General features: G+C 44.1%; 1 protein-coding gene across 3 annotated transcripts in view; it reads left to right on the forward strand.

The window, feature by feature from the left end:
* The window catches only part of IFT43 (intraflagellar transport 43), a 43561-nt gene that overhangs the window by 11199 nt on the left and 15147 nt on the right, over window positions 1-17215 (forward strand). For all 3 annotated transcript variants that reach the window (XM_017835705.1, XM_017835706.1, XM_017835707.1), the window contains 2 exons: window positions 4538-4605; window positions 16983-17015. In XM_017835705.1, the coding sequence (XP_017691194.1) occupies window positions 4538-4605; window positions 16983-17015 (101 nt within the window). The remainder of the gene's footprint in view (window positions 1-4537; window positions 4606-16982; window positions 17016-17215) is intronic.

Genomic DNA, 17215 nt, shown 5'->3' on the forward strand with positions numbered 1-17215 from the left:
TGTGGATTAGGGACAATCTCATAAAAAATAATTTTATTAAAAGCTTTTCCTTTTCCATACATATATTTCATTCTTTGAGTGCTCCTGGACCCACCTGAAGGCAACAGAAAAATAGTAGGAAGGGTGGGAGTGGATGGAAATATGTCTGACAGTATGTAGCACAAGGTAGTAGCAAACTGTTTGAGTGATGTTCATGCCTAGAAAGGCTGGAGGGGCACTTCCCTGTAACTATGGGTTGGGAGAGGATTCTGTCGGTGACCCCTTGCTCAGAGAATCAAAATCAAAACAGACCGATGCACTGTTTTCATGCAGGGGAGAGCAGTAACTCCTGAGACAGGTTAAGGTGCCAAATGCCACAGAGGTGACATATTTCCTCGCAGGTGCACATGTAAGATGACTAGATAGCTGACCACTGTTCTAGGGGAGAAATTCTTGATAGCTGTTTAACAATATGAGCTGCACCTTTACCTGTTCTAATAGATGACAGAATATTTGAAGCACTTTTCCTGGCTCAATGGCACTTTCTCTAGTAAAGGAAAGTCAGTGACAATGAAGGACAGTTTGTGGATGAAATGGAAATCCAGTATTTTCTACTATGTAAGTAAGACATGCAGAAGTCCTTGGAGGGTATTCATTAAAATCAGATGCACTGTTTGAACCGTCTGTGGACATGATAAAGAGAGCTAGCAGAAATGGGTTGTTCTTTGCAGAAAGCCCAGGCTTGCATAGATCTGGGAATTGATCCCTTTTTGATATCATATATGCTCTGAGATCAGTACAGATTGTGTTACATGGCTGCTTGGAAGCAGTGGGGCTGTTTGACTTACAGTTCCTTAATTGGCAGCAGTCAAAACTAATTCATCAGACCTGTTTGTTGAGGTTTGCTTTTCCTCAGTCAGAGGAGCCTCAGGCATCTTGCTGGAGAAGAGGAACCTTGAGAATGGCCATACTTTCTTTCCACTCCATGGTCAATACTGGATAAAAACAAGACATCTGTATATAATCTCTCAGTGTTTGTATATTGGGAAAACATAGATCCTATAGAATTTAAGAGATGTATTACATGATAGAAAAATTGTGTGTCCTCTGTTACATGCTGTCAATGTCATTTGAGTCCCTGCATCCCTGCACAGAATGCTCAGTGTTTCAAAGGAGTTGTCATGTTGATGAAGGTAAATTAATCCATATTTCCAGACCCACCTGAGAATCTGAGGGACCCAACATGTCCATAATCTGTCTCTATTGTGGTAGGTCTTAAGAGAAACTTTGTTGGACCTTTGGGATCCAGAGACACACGGGACAGCTGCTTCCATGAGGGAAGCAACATCCAACTGGCACCTTCAAAACTTCAGACGTGATCTGACAAGTAGCCTGGAAATTTCTGCCTTAATGAGGAAGCCAAATTAGAATTCTGCATCTGTCTGATAAGAAAGGTCCTGACTACAGATAAAGAAGAAGGTAGAGTTTCTACTTTAATACAGGAGAGATGGAATTCAGGCCAGTCATTTTTCAAAGGGAGAGATAAAACACTGATTATGGAGGTAGCATGAAAGTGTTGGTAAGGAGGGTGGCCTGAGAAATACTGGAAAAGTGCCATCACAAAAACAGTGAACCGAGTTTCTGAGAAAAAAATAAAAACTCAGACCATGGCAATTTTCCTTGAAAAAGGGGGCAATCTGCAGAAACTAAAGTTGAAGAAATCTCCTGGAGATAAATAACTGATAAAACTGAAGTAGAAAGGCAAACCACAGCAAGTAAGTGATTAATTAATGCTGTTAAACAGACTGAGCAGCAAGAGCTGAGAGAGAACACTGTTGTCAGGATCCAGTGGAATCTCAACTGTTTGAACACCAAACTGTTTGGGTGTATAGCTCAGCTTTGCATTTGGGAACATACATAAAAATCTTGCCTAAGGTATCACAGTAGGTACCAACAAGTTCTGATCATTTAAATTCCCCAGTCTTTTTCACCAAAAAGGTGTGTTCAGGAGCACATTTGCTGCATTACAGAAGAACAGGGTCCTCTGTTTCTGCTCTGATCCCTCAGGGGTTGACATTTGTCCCACTTTCTGCCTCAAGCTCTTGGTTGCAGCTGCAAAGTCCCTACCTGGTACCATATTATGGCAATGCACAACATTGCATTCTCAGTTGTAAATTATGCTGAGGTTTTGGAAATGTGAAAGTATATGAAGGTAAGTTTATTTACTTGATAAAAGTGCATGTGGCATGTGACCTTATTACAGCACTTTCCAGGCAACTAACAAAGAAAAGCTATTTATCCTCAGCTGACAGTTAACATTGCCTTTCCTGTTGCTAGTGCTCCTGTAGGCAATTCAGAAAGAATTACCTGATTTATTGCAAGAGAAATAAAAGACCTGTAGGTATGTGTGAGGTGTTTGTCAGGGCCTGAGAGACATTCAGGGTTGCCTGGTGTGTATGATCAATGGGAACACGTTAAAACGTTGACAAGACATTGGAATCAAACCCCTGGATGCCATGGAGTCATGCCCTGAGCAAAGGTTGGAGCAGTCATTCTCATCACCCTCTGATCTGGTGTGCCCCACTTGAGATATCTTTGACCTTAAGGCTAGTTTTGATGAGGAGGAAATTAAATTGCAAGTGCATTTAAATGCCCAGGAAATGCTACATTTTCCCTCAGCCTTATGGCCCAGGATCTTTGGTGCAATTTGTGTATCTCTGTGCACCTTTTGCGAGGAGTTGAGGCTGTGTGTTGGAAACGTGGCTTGCTGGCTATTGGAGGGATAGTGTGAGGGGAGAGGGGTTGTTTGCATGGGAAGGGTCTGTGTGGGAGGGAGTGTGTTTTTGAGGTAGGGGTGTGTGTAATGGGAATAGGGATGTTTATGTGGGCATGCACACCCATATGTGGTGTGTTTTCCCCCTTTTTCCTGGGCTCTGGGTGTGTCCAGATCAACTGAATTCAAAATGCTCCTTTTTTGGCACTGTAGCCTCTTCTCTGGTTTGGCATCTTAAGAATCTGGGGGAATCATTTAAAGATCAGAAAACTCCATTCACTTGGGCCCCTGAAGGCTTCACATTCTGTGACATGGTCATTCCAGTCGACTGAGCTCTGTCCCCTACGGATGAGCCCATATAAGGAGGCTGTTTCCTGCATTTCACGCTCCCTGCCTGTCCCTCTGCCCTCCTGTGCTCCCTTTGCTGAAGAAAGTTGGTATTTTGGGACTGCAGCTCCTGCCTCATTCCTGCTCCCTGTTTATTTTTGGAGGATGACTATTTTTGCTTCTATCAGGGAGCTATGCAGGGTCATGCTCCCTCCCTGCAGCAGGCAGCGGCTGCCCCTGGCAGGGTCTCCTAATTTCCCACACTCACAAACAATGCTTCTACTTCAAGAAATAAACATGGAAGACCCCTACCATCAGGCCGTCAGGGGCTAGCTCAACCCCTTCCTCGTGTGTGGCAAGAGGTGGTTTGGCTTTGACTCAGGGTTGACTCCACTACACATGCGGAGTTCTCTCTGAAGTCTAAAATCCTCAGGAGTCATCCCACTCATTCACTTTCTTAATAAAAGCTGTGGGAGCCATCTGTCCCCTTGCCATTCCTTTGCAGTTACCATTTTTTTTCTGTTTTGGGACATCTTTTACCTAATCATCCTTTCTCATGATGGTCCCTTCACTGGTCCTTGTAATCTATCTTCCCTCACTGGGCACCATCTATTGGGAGCTATATAAACTGGGGTCACCTTGCCTCTCTGCTTTCACCACTGCCTGTCATGCCGAACACTGAAGTCACTGCTGTACAAGGTGCCTCAGGCTGAGGGAACTGAATCCAAAACTGTAAAGGCAACGGGCAGCTCCCAAATGGTGGAAATTCATTTGAAAATTCCCATCATAAGCCCCAAGCTGAATTCCTGTTTTCTCTTGCCATGTGGCAGAGTACCACACAAGACAATGCAAGAAAATAGCAGGGAGTGTCTTTAAGCTCCAGATGAACTTCCCCTTTAGATTTCAGTGGTGGCAGTGGTGGGATTCATCCCAACTAACTTTGGAAGTGTTTGATATGGCTCACTGCATCTGAACTTGGCATCTATTCTCCTATTCTAGGCAGTGGACAAAAGCATACTTTTTAGGAACAATTCCTTATCTAAAACAAGATGTCTAAAACATGCTGTCTGGTACCCTAGGAAAGTTGTAACATAATACCTCCCACTGATATGTGGGCAACACTAAGGAACAAGTTCCCAGTGAACCCTATTTTGCCAGGAGAGCACATCCTCTGTGGATCAGTCTGGTACTGTACTGTGTGTCCTGGACAAGTCAAAGGCACACAGACCTGAAATTTGTCAAGATCCTGATTAGAGTGATGCAACTTTTGCTTACAGTGATGCTTAAAAACCTGTCCTGTAATATATGTCCTCCTTTTATTTTATGAATAATCAGCATTTTAAACACTATCTCTCCATCTATCTATTATTTGGTAAAGTATTACATTAGTATGTGTGGACTGGCTTGACTTTGCCTTGACTGGAGCTGTCTGTAATGTGTCTCTTCTCTTTATTAAAGGGTCCACCACCTAAACCTCCACGCCGGCAAGGAGGCTGGGCAGATGATCCTGTACTGGCACCTATCAAGTGAGTCCTCACCTCTTTCCTTATTAAGAGGGTCTTAGGTGTGGATTAAGTGAACATCACTAGCTGGACTTTGCTGTCAGAGATATTGGAACAGTTTTTGTGGGTCTTTTACATGGCCTCTGTCTCCAATACCAATGTAGCTCCTTCAAGCTGTTTGAATTATTGCTCTTGCTTGGTTCCATTGGTTAATTGACTTAGTGAGTCTCAGAACTGTGTACATGTCACTGTTTGCCATAGGCAGTGTGTTCCTTACCTGGTACAGTACCTGGAAGGGGTCAAGAACATAATAAGCATGTTAAATGCAGGAGCTGAGGTGGGGGGTTTTGACTGGTTCCATTCTTTCCAAGAGAGTGACACATGACAGCGCCCCACTGACAAGAGTGCAATGAACACATCAGGATTTAGTGATCGGCCTTGACAGTAAAGGTGAAATTTGTCAATGTTTATGTGTGTATGGGGTTATGGTATAATGGAGACGGATAGAAATGGTCATCAAGAAGAGATGGGAGTAAAAAAGTATACAAATTGTAAAGTATATGTTGAGAAGCCTAATGCTTATGAAGGACACCTAAGGCAAAGGAAATATCTGCACATGGTTTATAGAATAGGTATGAAAACTAAAGGACAGTTCAGACTGGGAGGAGATGGCTTGCTTTCAAACCATTTGTTGTTTTCCAAGCTATGAAATTATACTGATGTTGTATTTCATATTCACAGAGCTGAAGGGCTCAGCCATGGAGTGGTGTTAGATTGCTTGTGTACTTAAAGGCCTTTAATAAGAGTGTATATGCCTTAATATATACTTTGGAGGCACTCTGATTTATGAAAAGTTATGTACTTTCTTTTTTGGAACTCTGAGAATGGATGAAGACATCCAGAAACCTGTTATACAGTCACTATTTCTTGGGAGTGAGAAAGGTGGTCTGTATTCTGGGATAGCCTTTCTGGAAAACAGTACTTGTCTGGGAGAATTGTCACTGTGTTAGTCTCTGAAAAATAAATAATCTGGAGACTGAAATAAAGCAAAGGAATAAAGATTTCAGCCTGAACTCTTGTTCCTCTCCAGTTTAACCCTGATAATGGTTATTTTTCATAGGCTGGCTGCAGCTAGAAGTTGCCATTGCAAAGTTGAATCCACCTCAGGGTAGTAAGAAAGTGCCACCAATGATCCTGGATCTTTGTAGGACCAAGCAGAAGCTTTATGGAAATGTGACAGCAGAGAACAAAGGTGAATTTTATTGTTCAGGAATAATAAGTTATGTAACTGTTGGCTAGGCAAAGGACTGGACTGGAGGTAATACATATTCAGGGCTGTGTCTAATGTGCCCTGAAGGACAGTGTACAGGTTCCTAATGTAACAGCACCATACCACGTGCTACTTTACCATGTTTTCCATTGTTTGATATTAGCCTTATTAGCCTTATCCAGTAGATTTGCAGCAGTAGCTATCAGTGGTGCTTCCCCAGATCTCAACTGCGTGGTTTACAGACATTGTAGGTGTCTGGAGTAAATGCTTCTATGATGTTGGATGCAATTCAGCTGAAGAAGCAGAACGGGAGATTCTGTAGGGTCGTAGGATTGTAGACCTTTATGCCTGTGAGACTCTGCACAATGGGACATGAGATCAAGATGTGCCCCTTGCTCTGTCATGCGTATGATACTGTGTCATATCTAAGTGTTCTTTTCATTTGTATTAAGAGTTTTATTGAACAAATTTTATGGAGGAGAAGTTTGTTCTGACTTCTTCAGTCATATGAGGTACGAGGATTTTGTACAACTAGTTCCCCTGTCTTTCCTTCAGTTGTGTATTCTCCCAAAGCTGATCTCTCTTCTTCTCTCCCTTAAAAAAGTCTGAGATGCTGGCCTGTAGGGCTGTCTTTGTGACATATCCCAGGGTAAAGCCTTCATGTGAAAAGTCTGAGTCATCGGCTGATGTCATACCAATGTTGCTGTAGCTGTGTTGTTTCTGTTTTCTCAGGCTCTGTCTCCCCACAGCTTTTCAACCAATTTGACTCAGTTTGGAAGCCCATCAAGTTAACTTGCTCCAATTTCACTAGTGTAGATGTAGTTAGAATAACATGCTTCTGTTGATACATCTGATGTAGGTTTAAGCACTTTTATGCCAGTGTAACAGAGCCTGCACTTGGGAATTTTTCTGTTAGAAGTAATTAGATTTTCAGAACTGACAATGTTAAAATCTGATTTTTTTTGTTTACTTAGAAAGGAAGGATGAGCAGAGTGGGTAGAGTTAGATTTTCTGTGTTGTGTAAAATACATTGTGAGTCAGATGCGATACTGCAGCCACTTGTGCAATGATTTTGTAGCCATTTATGTGTTATTCTCTCTCCATTTGAAGTCTTAGCTTTTAGTTCTGTTTCTGACAGATTCAGCCAGTTGCCACTGCATGTGTTGCTTTTCCCGCAGGGATACTTTTCTGCTGTATTTCTAGTTCAGAGTCTTACCAATGTGAAATGATCACTTAAAAATGTTTTTCTTTTTTTTTGTTTCCATTCGGCACATGTTAGAGAATGTAGCTTGCAACCTGTTTTTCTGTTTTTCTACCTTTCCTTCTCCCTCTTCGTCCCTTACCTGCCCAGGTCTTGTCATGGTTAGGTAAACCTCCAAATCTTCTCACCATCTTGCCGATTATTTCCATCAGACTGCTGCTCTCTCAGACTTTTGCAAGATAGGAAGTTGAGGAGGGCCCTTAAAGTTTTCCAGCCTATAATTATTTTTTAAATTAATTATCACAGATGGTTTGCAAGTGAGATAAAGTGTTTTATCATGAATACCCATAGCATTTACAAGTGTTAGATATTTAAATTGCCGAGAACTATCAAAATGCTCTTTTACTCGAGTTTTTAAAAGCCGTGCATGGAAAGATTACTTTGGACTCTTAGTACATCTGTAGAACTGCTGTCATTGCTAGGAGTCCCATTTGATAAATCTGGATAATGATGAAGACTGCAAGTAAGTGTCTGAGCAAACTCCCAGACTGGTCTTTTGCAATCAGCAAATAAATGGTGCAAAGTAGTGACAGAAAATTCATTTTCCATACTGACAGGGTCATCTGTACCTGAATCTGCCTTATCTAGTTAAATTTGTACTCAGAAAAATAATTCTCTATGAGAAGAGGCAGTACCATTGCTGCCCCAGCAACATTCTAGCCCCAATATTGGTGGAAAGGGGACCAACCAAGAACTTAGGCAGCCACTTGGGGCCTTGTATCCTGCTGAGATATCAGTAATTACAGCTGGGTTTTGCTACAGAAGCAGCTCTCTAACCACTGGATGGAGCCCAAGTGCCATTCTGAACACTGCTGATGTCCCTAATGACATCAGTGTTGACACTTGTGACAAGCAAAGCAGAGGTTTATTATCAGGTTATCTCACACATCAAAAGAAAGAAACACAAAGTGCCTGCCAGTGGGAAAAGGAAAAGGGTTTTGCATACTGGTGAGGATTTGATAAAGGAGGAGTGCTTCCAGGATCCATTCAGTTCAAACTTCTGATCTCATATCTCTGACTTGACTGATAGAATTCTTCAGTTTCCTCTCTAGTAGTATCTTTATTTCTTTGCTTTTTGTGACTCTTTCTTGTACCTGGGTGCTTGATCCCTTTGGTTTTGCAATGAGCCCCCTAAAATTTCTACAGCTTTGCAGACAGCAGCTAGGGTTGTTCTGGAATAAACATAGCTCATTTCAGGTGGCCCTGCAAGCAAACACAAGTGCTGTTTTCAGTAGGAAGTCCCTTCCAGTGCCTGCAAATGTACCTCCTTTCTTCTACATCGATCGTGGCAGTTTAGCAACAGGTGCTTCAGCTACAACTGAAATTTCCCCTTTCTGACTGATAGGTCACACAGAGTTGGAATATTCAAGGCTTGTTTAGGAAAACAACTATACTGAATATTTTCGGACGGAAGTAGTGGTACAGTGTCCAGGAATGCATTTACAAAGAAGGTGAATATTAAGGGCCCGAAGGAAGGAAGAGGATGCAGTTGGGGTGACCTTTAGAGCAGGGTAACTGAGCCCCTGTGTAGATATCATTTAGGGCTCTGGAGGGTGGGCAGTGGTGAGATTGCACCCTGGGGCTGGAGGAAAGTTATTTAAGAGATTAAGGGGTTTTATGATTCAAGCTCTCTAGAGGTAAGTAAACTTAAAAACCTCCTGTTTCAAAAATATGGGCTTAAACTGTCTTGTGTTCTATCTATAAGAAATGACCCCTGAGAGTGCCTGGTTTTAGAACCTCCAGTCATTCCTGTGTTGCAGCTAGGAGTAGTAAAGTGCTCATGAGTTTCTCCAGCTGGCACAAGCTTGTCATTGCTTCTGCCCTCCAAGTCCAGCAGTGTTGAGGTGAATCTCAGGCTAGGCTTCCCTGTGACACTGCCATGTAAGGCGGGGAACCAGACATCTGGCTGCACAGGAGATGTTAGCCTCACTCTGCATCTTGCAGCCATCTGTGGATGTTCTCAGTGATGTGAAGAGTATGGGCACAGAGGATCAAGGCTGCCAAGTGAGGGGGCACAACTTAGAAGGAGAAGAAAGAAAAGGAAGTCTGATTAAGTTTTGTCTTGAAGTGTCTGTTTTTGGGTTTGTCCCTGCATTGATCTGCAAGGGAATGAGGCAAGTAATGGCCCCTTGGGGACCTTCAGGACTTTCCTCTCAATGTCAGCCGTCATTTTCAATCACCCTCTCCCTCCCAGCCATTAATTTTGGCCCAGGATCATGGGGACTTGTCCATCTATCACTCCTAATTGACACTAAATGATCTGTCAGTTTATTGATGAACGGCAGGAGTGGAATTGTCACAATATATTTTACTTTCTAACAACTCCTCCTGACAATTTTACCTTGTCCATCTCACTCTCCTCACATAAATCTCCATTGGCCTCTCATTCCTTCTCTTGGGCTGATCCAGTGCCAGCCACCTCCATGCCATCGGCACGCATCAAGGACATCAAGATGGTGGTAAACTGCAATGTGCAGGCCCAGGGTCGGTTTTTTCCTCTCTGTCCCTGCCCCCCACCCTTTTCTTTTTTCTTTTTCCTTTTTTTTCTAATAGGCTGGATGTTCCAGGAATGCTAACAAGCTCCTGTCCTCTTGTCCCTTCATGTTATTGCTGGGGTGAGCTCTCCCTGGTGTTTCTGTTTAGACTCAGTAAAGATAACTGGCAGAAAAAGAAAAGTTCCTAAAAGACAGAAGAGTCATCTGAGAATTCCTCAGTGCCCTGGCTGTGATGGGGGATTTTTTTTCTTTTTAAACCAGCTTAGTGTGACTTGCAAGGGTTTCCTGCAAAGGGAAAATGTTAGACTTGTGCCCATTTCTGTCTTTGCAGTGCCAGAGGAGCCTGGAAGAAGAGTTTTGCTTTTTCTTTTACTTTTTTCTTTTTTTTTTCTTTTTCCTTTTCTTCTTATTTTTAACCTAGATTTGTTTTTATTTTTTTCCCAGTTAGTGAAGTTTTCTTTGACTTCTTTTTCTAGAAAGATACTGGGCAATGGATGGACTAGTAGGATTGCAGCTTCTGGCTCCCCTAGAAAATGAAGCCAGCCTGACAAAACCAGAACAGAACAGGAGTGTGACATTTTTGGTAACAGTCCATGTAAGCTGCTGAGGTGGCAGAATATGTTCAGGGTGAAGTCCGTTTGATTTTTTTTCCGATTGAGGACAGAGCATCTTCCTTCCTTAGTTCTCTGCATCTCCAAGAAATTTACCAGCAAATTCAGAGGATACTATCTTTGCTGTCCCAAATATTTCTAGTTTGAAAAAAGCAATATCTTCTTGAAGAACATATGCAGCTTGCAACCCTTTTGTATCTGTCAAAGACAAGGCTAAAACGTTGTCTGGCCATTGTAGGTCACCTCTAAAGCAGTTGTGAAGTCTAGCTTAATGCAGTTTACCTGCGGAAAGAGACCTGAGATGACCTGATCTACTTGCTTGACCCTATTTCCCCCTCCCTCAGCTCCCCTCCCCATATAACCCCTCCACTATTCTCAAGTTCTTGTTCCAGGTTTTTAAAATATCTCCTTTCAGAAGCTGTTGCTCTCAGATGACAGCACAAGGTGCCATTCAGTAATAAACACCTAGTTTTTTCTAATGGTTTTCATGTAAATGTTTTCAGTGATGAGTGAAGGGTCTTTGGACTTCAGAATCATGAGTTCGTTCTCTACTGTGAGATTTGAAAAAAAACCCCAAACAACCTTAGATACTTTTTCTTGCATTCTGTCTAGTTCTGTCTCATAGCAGTCCTTTCTTGTAACCATTTGACGATTAGAAGTGTACTTTTCCCTTTAAATGGAAACTGTAACCTCAAGAGTCTTTTGGTGTGAGAGTTGGCCCTTGTGCTTACTGGAGACTGAGGACGTGATCACTTGGATAGGAGCCCCTGTTCTCAGGGACCAAAGATGTGTGGTGGATACCTCTAGAAACTGCAGCACTGTTTTCCCACACAGCAGGAATTTGTATTGAGTGTTGTTGTTTTTTTCTGTTGCTCGGTGGGAGCTCTGAACGGTGGGAGCTCTGCCGGTCAGCAAGCCTACCAGTGAGCAAGTGAGAGAACCCTGGGAACATCTGTTATGAGAACGATGCAGTGAGTAGGCTGAGGTTCAGTGACCCCCGTGAGCACTGTGTCAGCTTGTACTTTGTTCCTAAAAGTCCTATTTGCCAGAGCTTTCGTCCTTTGTTGTTTCTGTTAAGTAAGCCCATGTATTAGGACCTGAGGAGAAACAAAAACACTTCAGCTAGAGATTGATTAAGTGCCTCACAAGCCCGTTTCAGATGGAGCCTGCTAGCTGCCCTGTCTGTCAGATCCCGTCCCACAGAGTACGCCTGTTCATTGCTTTATCCTTCCTACTCAGGACCGTGTTCTGGGGCAGTGTGTTCAGCGTGTGGTCCGGGCAGCCCAGGGACCCTGTGAGGGGCAGAAAGTGGGACCATTACAGTTTAAAAAATGTGTCTGCTCAAAACCTTGTTATGGAGGTAGAGATAGCCATGCACCCTAGGGCTTGGAAGTGGAGAACTTTGAGGTGACATCCTATGATAAAAATAAAGGCTCATAGTAGTCTTCACTCTGCTGAAATAAATGGCAAAACTTGCCTTGATTGTAGATGTGAAGTTTAAACTCCCTAATTTAATCAAGGAAGATCAGGCTTTTCCAGGATGCCAGAGTCCAGTGAGAGGGGGTGGAAACTTAACTGATCAGACCTGCAAGAAAGGTGCAGTGGAATAGCTGAGAAGACACCTTGTGGTCCTGTTTTCCAGCACAGGCAGCAGTTCTAGTTTACATACAGTCTTGGTGAGTGTTTCTTTTCCTGTGTCTCAGCAAACAAGCAGTGATCCACTCTTGGAGAGCCTGCAGAACTGATCAGTTAGCACTTGTGCATCATATTGGATGTGTAATTTAGTTGTGCCTTAGGCTATTGAACAAGCTGCAACTCCTAGCTCCCCACCCACTCACTGTATTGATGGGCACTAAAGAAATACTTGAGCAAGAGATTACAATGTCCTTTATAATATTTTTTTCCCCCTCCTCCCTCAGGCCTAGACCTGAATTACAGTCTTTGTGCTAGAGGCAAAAGGCAGGCTGAGTCAAGCATTTTGTCGTTTAACTAACTGGGTATAGTGTTGGATGGAAGCATGAGGCAGAATGCTGGCTGGTGACTTGCTTCCTGCGCACCCAGCCCATCTCTGCCCACACTTTGATCGCCCTGCTCTCTCCAAACAAAATGTATCTCTGAACATCACGACGTTCTCTCCCCCCCCCTCATTTCATTCTTTTAGCAAGAGGGCTTTCTGATTCCACGTGATTCATAAGAGAAGTTGGTTGAGACATGCCAGAAAATACGCTAACACACACGGGCAGATGAATTTCTCCCTCCGCTGCCCTGTAAAATGACGAAAATACCCCGGGCCTGGACTCGCGGCCCCTGCAGGGGTCCGTCCCGCCCCCGGACAGCCCGCAGGTGGCGGCTGTGACGGCTCGCACTCGGTGACAGCCGAGCCGGGCGCTCGGTCCCCTCGGCGCTGGCGGCGGCCGGGCCGCACCCCCGCGCGGTGCCCGGCAGAGGGCGGTCGCGGGCCGGCAGCGGGGCCGGGAGCGCGGGCACGGCGGCGGCGGCTGCTCGGCCTCGGGGCGGGCGGGGTGCGCCGGGCCGGGAGGGCAACGCCGGGCCGGCCGGGGGGCTGCCCGAGCTCCCGCTCGCTCTGCTCCTCCGTTCCGTACCGGGCGTTCCTGCCCAGCCGCCCCCTTGTTCGTTTTAACAAGCTGTCATAATTGCTTCCCTTTTCCTTAGCCGCGCTGCTGCACCATCCTGTGCCGCGGCAGAGAACCTCGGTTCCAGCGCAGTGACCTCCTTGGAGCCTGGCGGTGGCTCGGTGCAGGACGCAAGTGTGTCTGAAGCTCTCATGAGCTGTGGACATTAAAAGATTTCAAGGACATTTCCCCCCATTCATCCCAGTTATGTCCTCTGCTAAAATAGGTTAATGGTGTCTAATTAACCACTGCACATTGTCATGCTGCATAAAGATAGCATCCTGGCTGTTCTCTGAGCCCTGCTACTTTATCTCCATTTAGATCTCCGTGGTAGTCCATTAAATGAGAAAGAAACAGTTTAACAGAGATTATGTCTACATTAGAACTGCCTTTCACCCTTCAGCATTGAAGTTGCAGGCAGCTTGGAAGCAGCTCAGCTGTACATTAGGGTGCAGCTGTACATTAAGGGTGTGTGTGGGGGTAAAGCCTTGGTTTTGAGGTTTAACCTCTTCTCATTAATGTGGAGGAAGGATTCCTCCTGGCCAGAACTGAACAAAGACCACACTCAAGAATGAGAGCAGATCTTCTGCCCCCAGACAGAGTTAAGAGAGAAATAGGTATTCTGTACTAGGAGTTACATACCATGGGGTTACATGGGGTCTGTCAGGGTCTTCTGCCCGGTTTCCAAACTATTCAACACCCTGAAACAGAGAGGGAGTAAGCAGCTGGCTGAAGCCATAGGGAGTATTCCTGGATTATGGTTATGTTTGGGAGCACTGACAATCTCACGGGGAAAGGGAATTTAAACGGATCTGTCCAGGTGATGAAGTTGGTCCACGTTCTTTGGCACTCCAAAAAAATGCATTTATGAGAAGAAATGAGTGGTATCACTGCCTCACAAAAGCTGGGGATGGCTGGTGTATAGTACTGAGAATGCATTTCTGAGCACTGCTCCCGGGATTATACAGTTTTGCTTGTCCTTACTTGAGTGAGTGTATCTGTAGTTCATATTCAATTGCTCATTTTGTAGGTATTTGTTGCTGTCCTCCCTGGGCTGTGCCTACTGCTGCAGCAGACAAAGCAGGGCAATGCACTTCGTGTTGCTGAGAATATGAGAAAAGAGTAGAAAATCTGTGTATGCTGGCTTGAGTTTACAGTTGGGTTCATTCCATGTCTGCTTTCACTCATCACTAGAAAGCTCTGACCACAAGGTGAATGAAGAGGGTGCTGTGTACCCAGGCCTTATATTCCTGAAGGATGAAATGTTAGTCTCAGTGTGTTGCAATTGGCATTGGTAAGCTGAAAGTGTTCTCAGGAAGAGATGCTCACAATGCTTTAAAGCAATACGGTGGCTTCATGAAGAAATCCTGTGAGGCTACACGTAGTACCTGGAGAGCAAAGAGACAAGCAGGTGACTGGTCCTGCAGGAATACTATCTCCATGTGTAGCTTAGCCCTCAGCTAAGTTTATGGAATGGACAGAGTTGGAGTTGGGGCACCTTTTGAAGACTGAATGATTTCTCTTACTGCCTTCAAGGTTTTCAACCTTACGACACAAATCTTGTCTTTTCTCTTAGAGTCACTCTGTTAGGTAAATTTAGGTATTGCAGTTTGGCCAAAAAAGCAAAAGACTAGTCAGGAACAAACCCACTCAATAGCTTAATCATTAAGGCCATGGGGAGTATAAAACATACAATTTCTTCCTGTGCTCCAGAAGCTTCATACTATATTTCTGGGATAGTTTTCTACCCGTGAGCTTATCAGCTGGTTTGAAATGCCAGTTTCATCAATGCTATTCCAATTCATATATTAACAAACGTATCTAGTACAGGTGACTGGAAGCAGAAATCTCCCCTAAACAAAACAAGTAATTTCTCGTTCCTGCTCTACTGTAATTGGTATTTAAATGCTCTGTATAAACCACAGCACTGTCAGCATGAGAGACTTGCATCACCCACTGCCACTATCAGGCCCTGTGGCAAAGGGACTAAGGTGTTCTCCTGGGGGGGCTGACCACGGGGCTTTTACTTGCCCTAGAGAGAGGAAAGGAATGGTCTTGTTTAACAAGAGAGTGTTTTAACATCTGGGCTCTGGGATTAAAGGGGTAACTACTATTCCCCCCTCCCAGCCGATTAATTTGTTCCCCAAATTACTATTTTTTTCCAATATAGTGCAGCTGTTTCATAATTAGGTATTTGTTTATTGTCCTGAGTAAGTCCTTTCCTAACACAAGGAAAAGTAGAGAAAGCTTAAGTCTCAAAACATGAGCGAAGTAGTCTCTGCCTCTAGGACTAACATATGACTGCCTTCCCTGTGGACCACCTGGATATCTGTTATGACAGGGAGCTTAGGAAAAAGAAACAGAAATTGCTTACAGGGATAGCAGGAGTGACCTTCTCCTGGGAAGTATAAACATGTGGTGTGTTTCACTCCTGCCTGGAGACAGGAGATGAGTAAAGATGTAAGAAGTGTGAGTACTGAGGAAGAGAGTGTTATTTGGGGTTGGACAATAATCAAGAATAATGGGATCATGCTAAGAAAAGGTTAGATTTAACCCCCAGGAAATCATCTCACTCTGTAAGGGTGTGCAATGCCATAATTTGGGATGTTTCAGCTCACTGAAGGCAAGGCTATGAAGGCAGTGTGTGGGAATCAGTTCTGTGAAGGCATAAGGAAGGGATAAAATTGGAGAAATCTTGCATCATCTTTCCACCTCTGTCTTTTCAGAGTCTAAACTCCAGCGAGAGCTGGTGGTGGCCTCTCTGAAGCCATCTCCTTCTTTCTCCATGGTATCAGGGGTTCACAAAAAGTGCTTTGTACTACCACTGAGGAGAAGGATGGAGCTGAACAGTTCATCCTCGCTGGAAGAGCTCTTTCCTAAACTCCCCAGCTCTATTGCATTTCTGCCTCTGAACAGAGGGTTCAGATACAGCTGAAAGCCCAGATGCAGATGTCACCCACAGTTCTGCAGTTCTGATTATAGCAGTGGATATTACTGGGCTTAGATCACCGATTCAGTGTAACTTTTAACTTCTTACAGACTGCAAGCTCCAGGGAGAGCAGTGGAGACAAAGGACTTTCTTCTCCTTATACCTCTTCTTCTTATAGCTAGATATCCTCTGTGCCCTGCTCCTTGCTCTTAGAAGAATAGATTATTCATAGGAGAGCTGATGAAGATCGTAACTTGCTAGAGCAGAGAGCAGATGAGGAGAGGCCTGTCCCATGTCTCAGAATTGCTTTGAAAGGAACAGTGCAAGGCAGTGAAGCAACTTCTCTTACATCTTGGTGTGTCCTGGGACAGTGCATGTGGTAGGAGAGAGCCCCATTTATTCTTTGTCATAGCACCCTGACTTCGGCAGATGGTAGAATATTTATTCCCAACACATAGAGATGAAACTTCACTCTCCAAAATGGCCAAAGCAATCAGTGAGTGATGGAGTATCTGCTAAAAAGAAACCTGGCATTTAATTAACTTTTCAAAGTGCTGGTTCAGCAACCTCCATGTTTTACATTTTGAATATTGAACAAGCGTTCCTAATCGGGACTGAATTACTTCTGGGCTTGCTGGGGTGGAGAGCAAGCGAGCTGCCATTTGCCAGTGCCTCCCCCCCATGTTATTATTATGAACTCCTGTTAACTCAGCCAGATCAGCCCTTATTTTCTGCAGCGACTGCATGTCTGACCTGAACTTGTCCAATTCGGATGGGACTCCTAACCTAAAAGGCAACCAGAAAATCTTTATGTATAACCAGGGGAAGGAAGAACCTACCTTGTAGGTAGACAAAGTGTAGCACCTCCTTCACTCCTTAAAGCATCAACCTCTCTACTCAGGTAAGGCAAGCTTTACCTGCAAATGATGGCAGAGGGGGTGAAAGAGTGTCTGAGAAGCTAAAAAACCAGGGAGTGTGGTTCTTGCTGTATTCGGCCATGGCTGTCTTTTGGGATCCAAATGGTTCTTCATCAATCTGTTTCACTCAGGGACTTTTTGGTATACTGGTTTAGTGGTCACTCAGTGTGTTATATCAGACCTGGTGCAGAAAACTGTTTTGCACAATAACAGTTATGTAGGGAAAGGTGCAGTTTTTTAATTTTCTCTAGCCTTTTCTAAGCATAGGCCTTTCTCATCTTACAGGTCAGGAAGAAAGCATGCAGAAGAAGTAGAAGAGTAAGTTTCCATTGTTACTGATACTTCTTCCACAACTTTCATATTTGATCTCACAGAGAAGGGGCACATGCCACTAAGCACCAGAACTCCAAGATCTGAAACTCTGGAAGTGTGCAGAGCCTGTCATGAATTCATGCCATGTGTCCTGGGAGGGGGCAGGGCTGGTCATTCTGTAGTTCCCTGGATGTGGAGTAGGTGAT

Source organism: Lepidothrix coronata, unplaced genomic scaffold (genome assembly GCF_001604755.1).
Source record: "Lepidothrix coronata isolate B3197 unplaced genomic scaffold, Lepidothrix_coronata-1.0 Scaffold262, whole genome shotgun sequence".
Taxonomy (NCBI): Eukaryota; Metazoa; Chordata; class Aves; order Passeriformes; family Pipridae; genus Lepidothrix; species Lepidothrix coronata.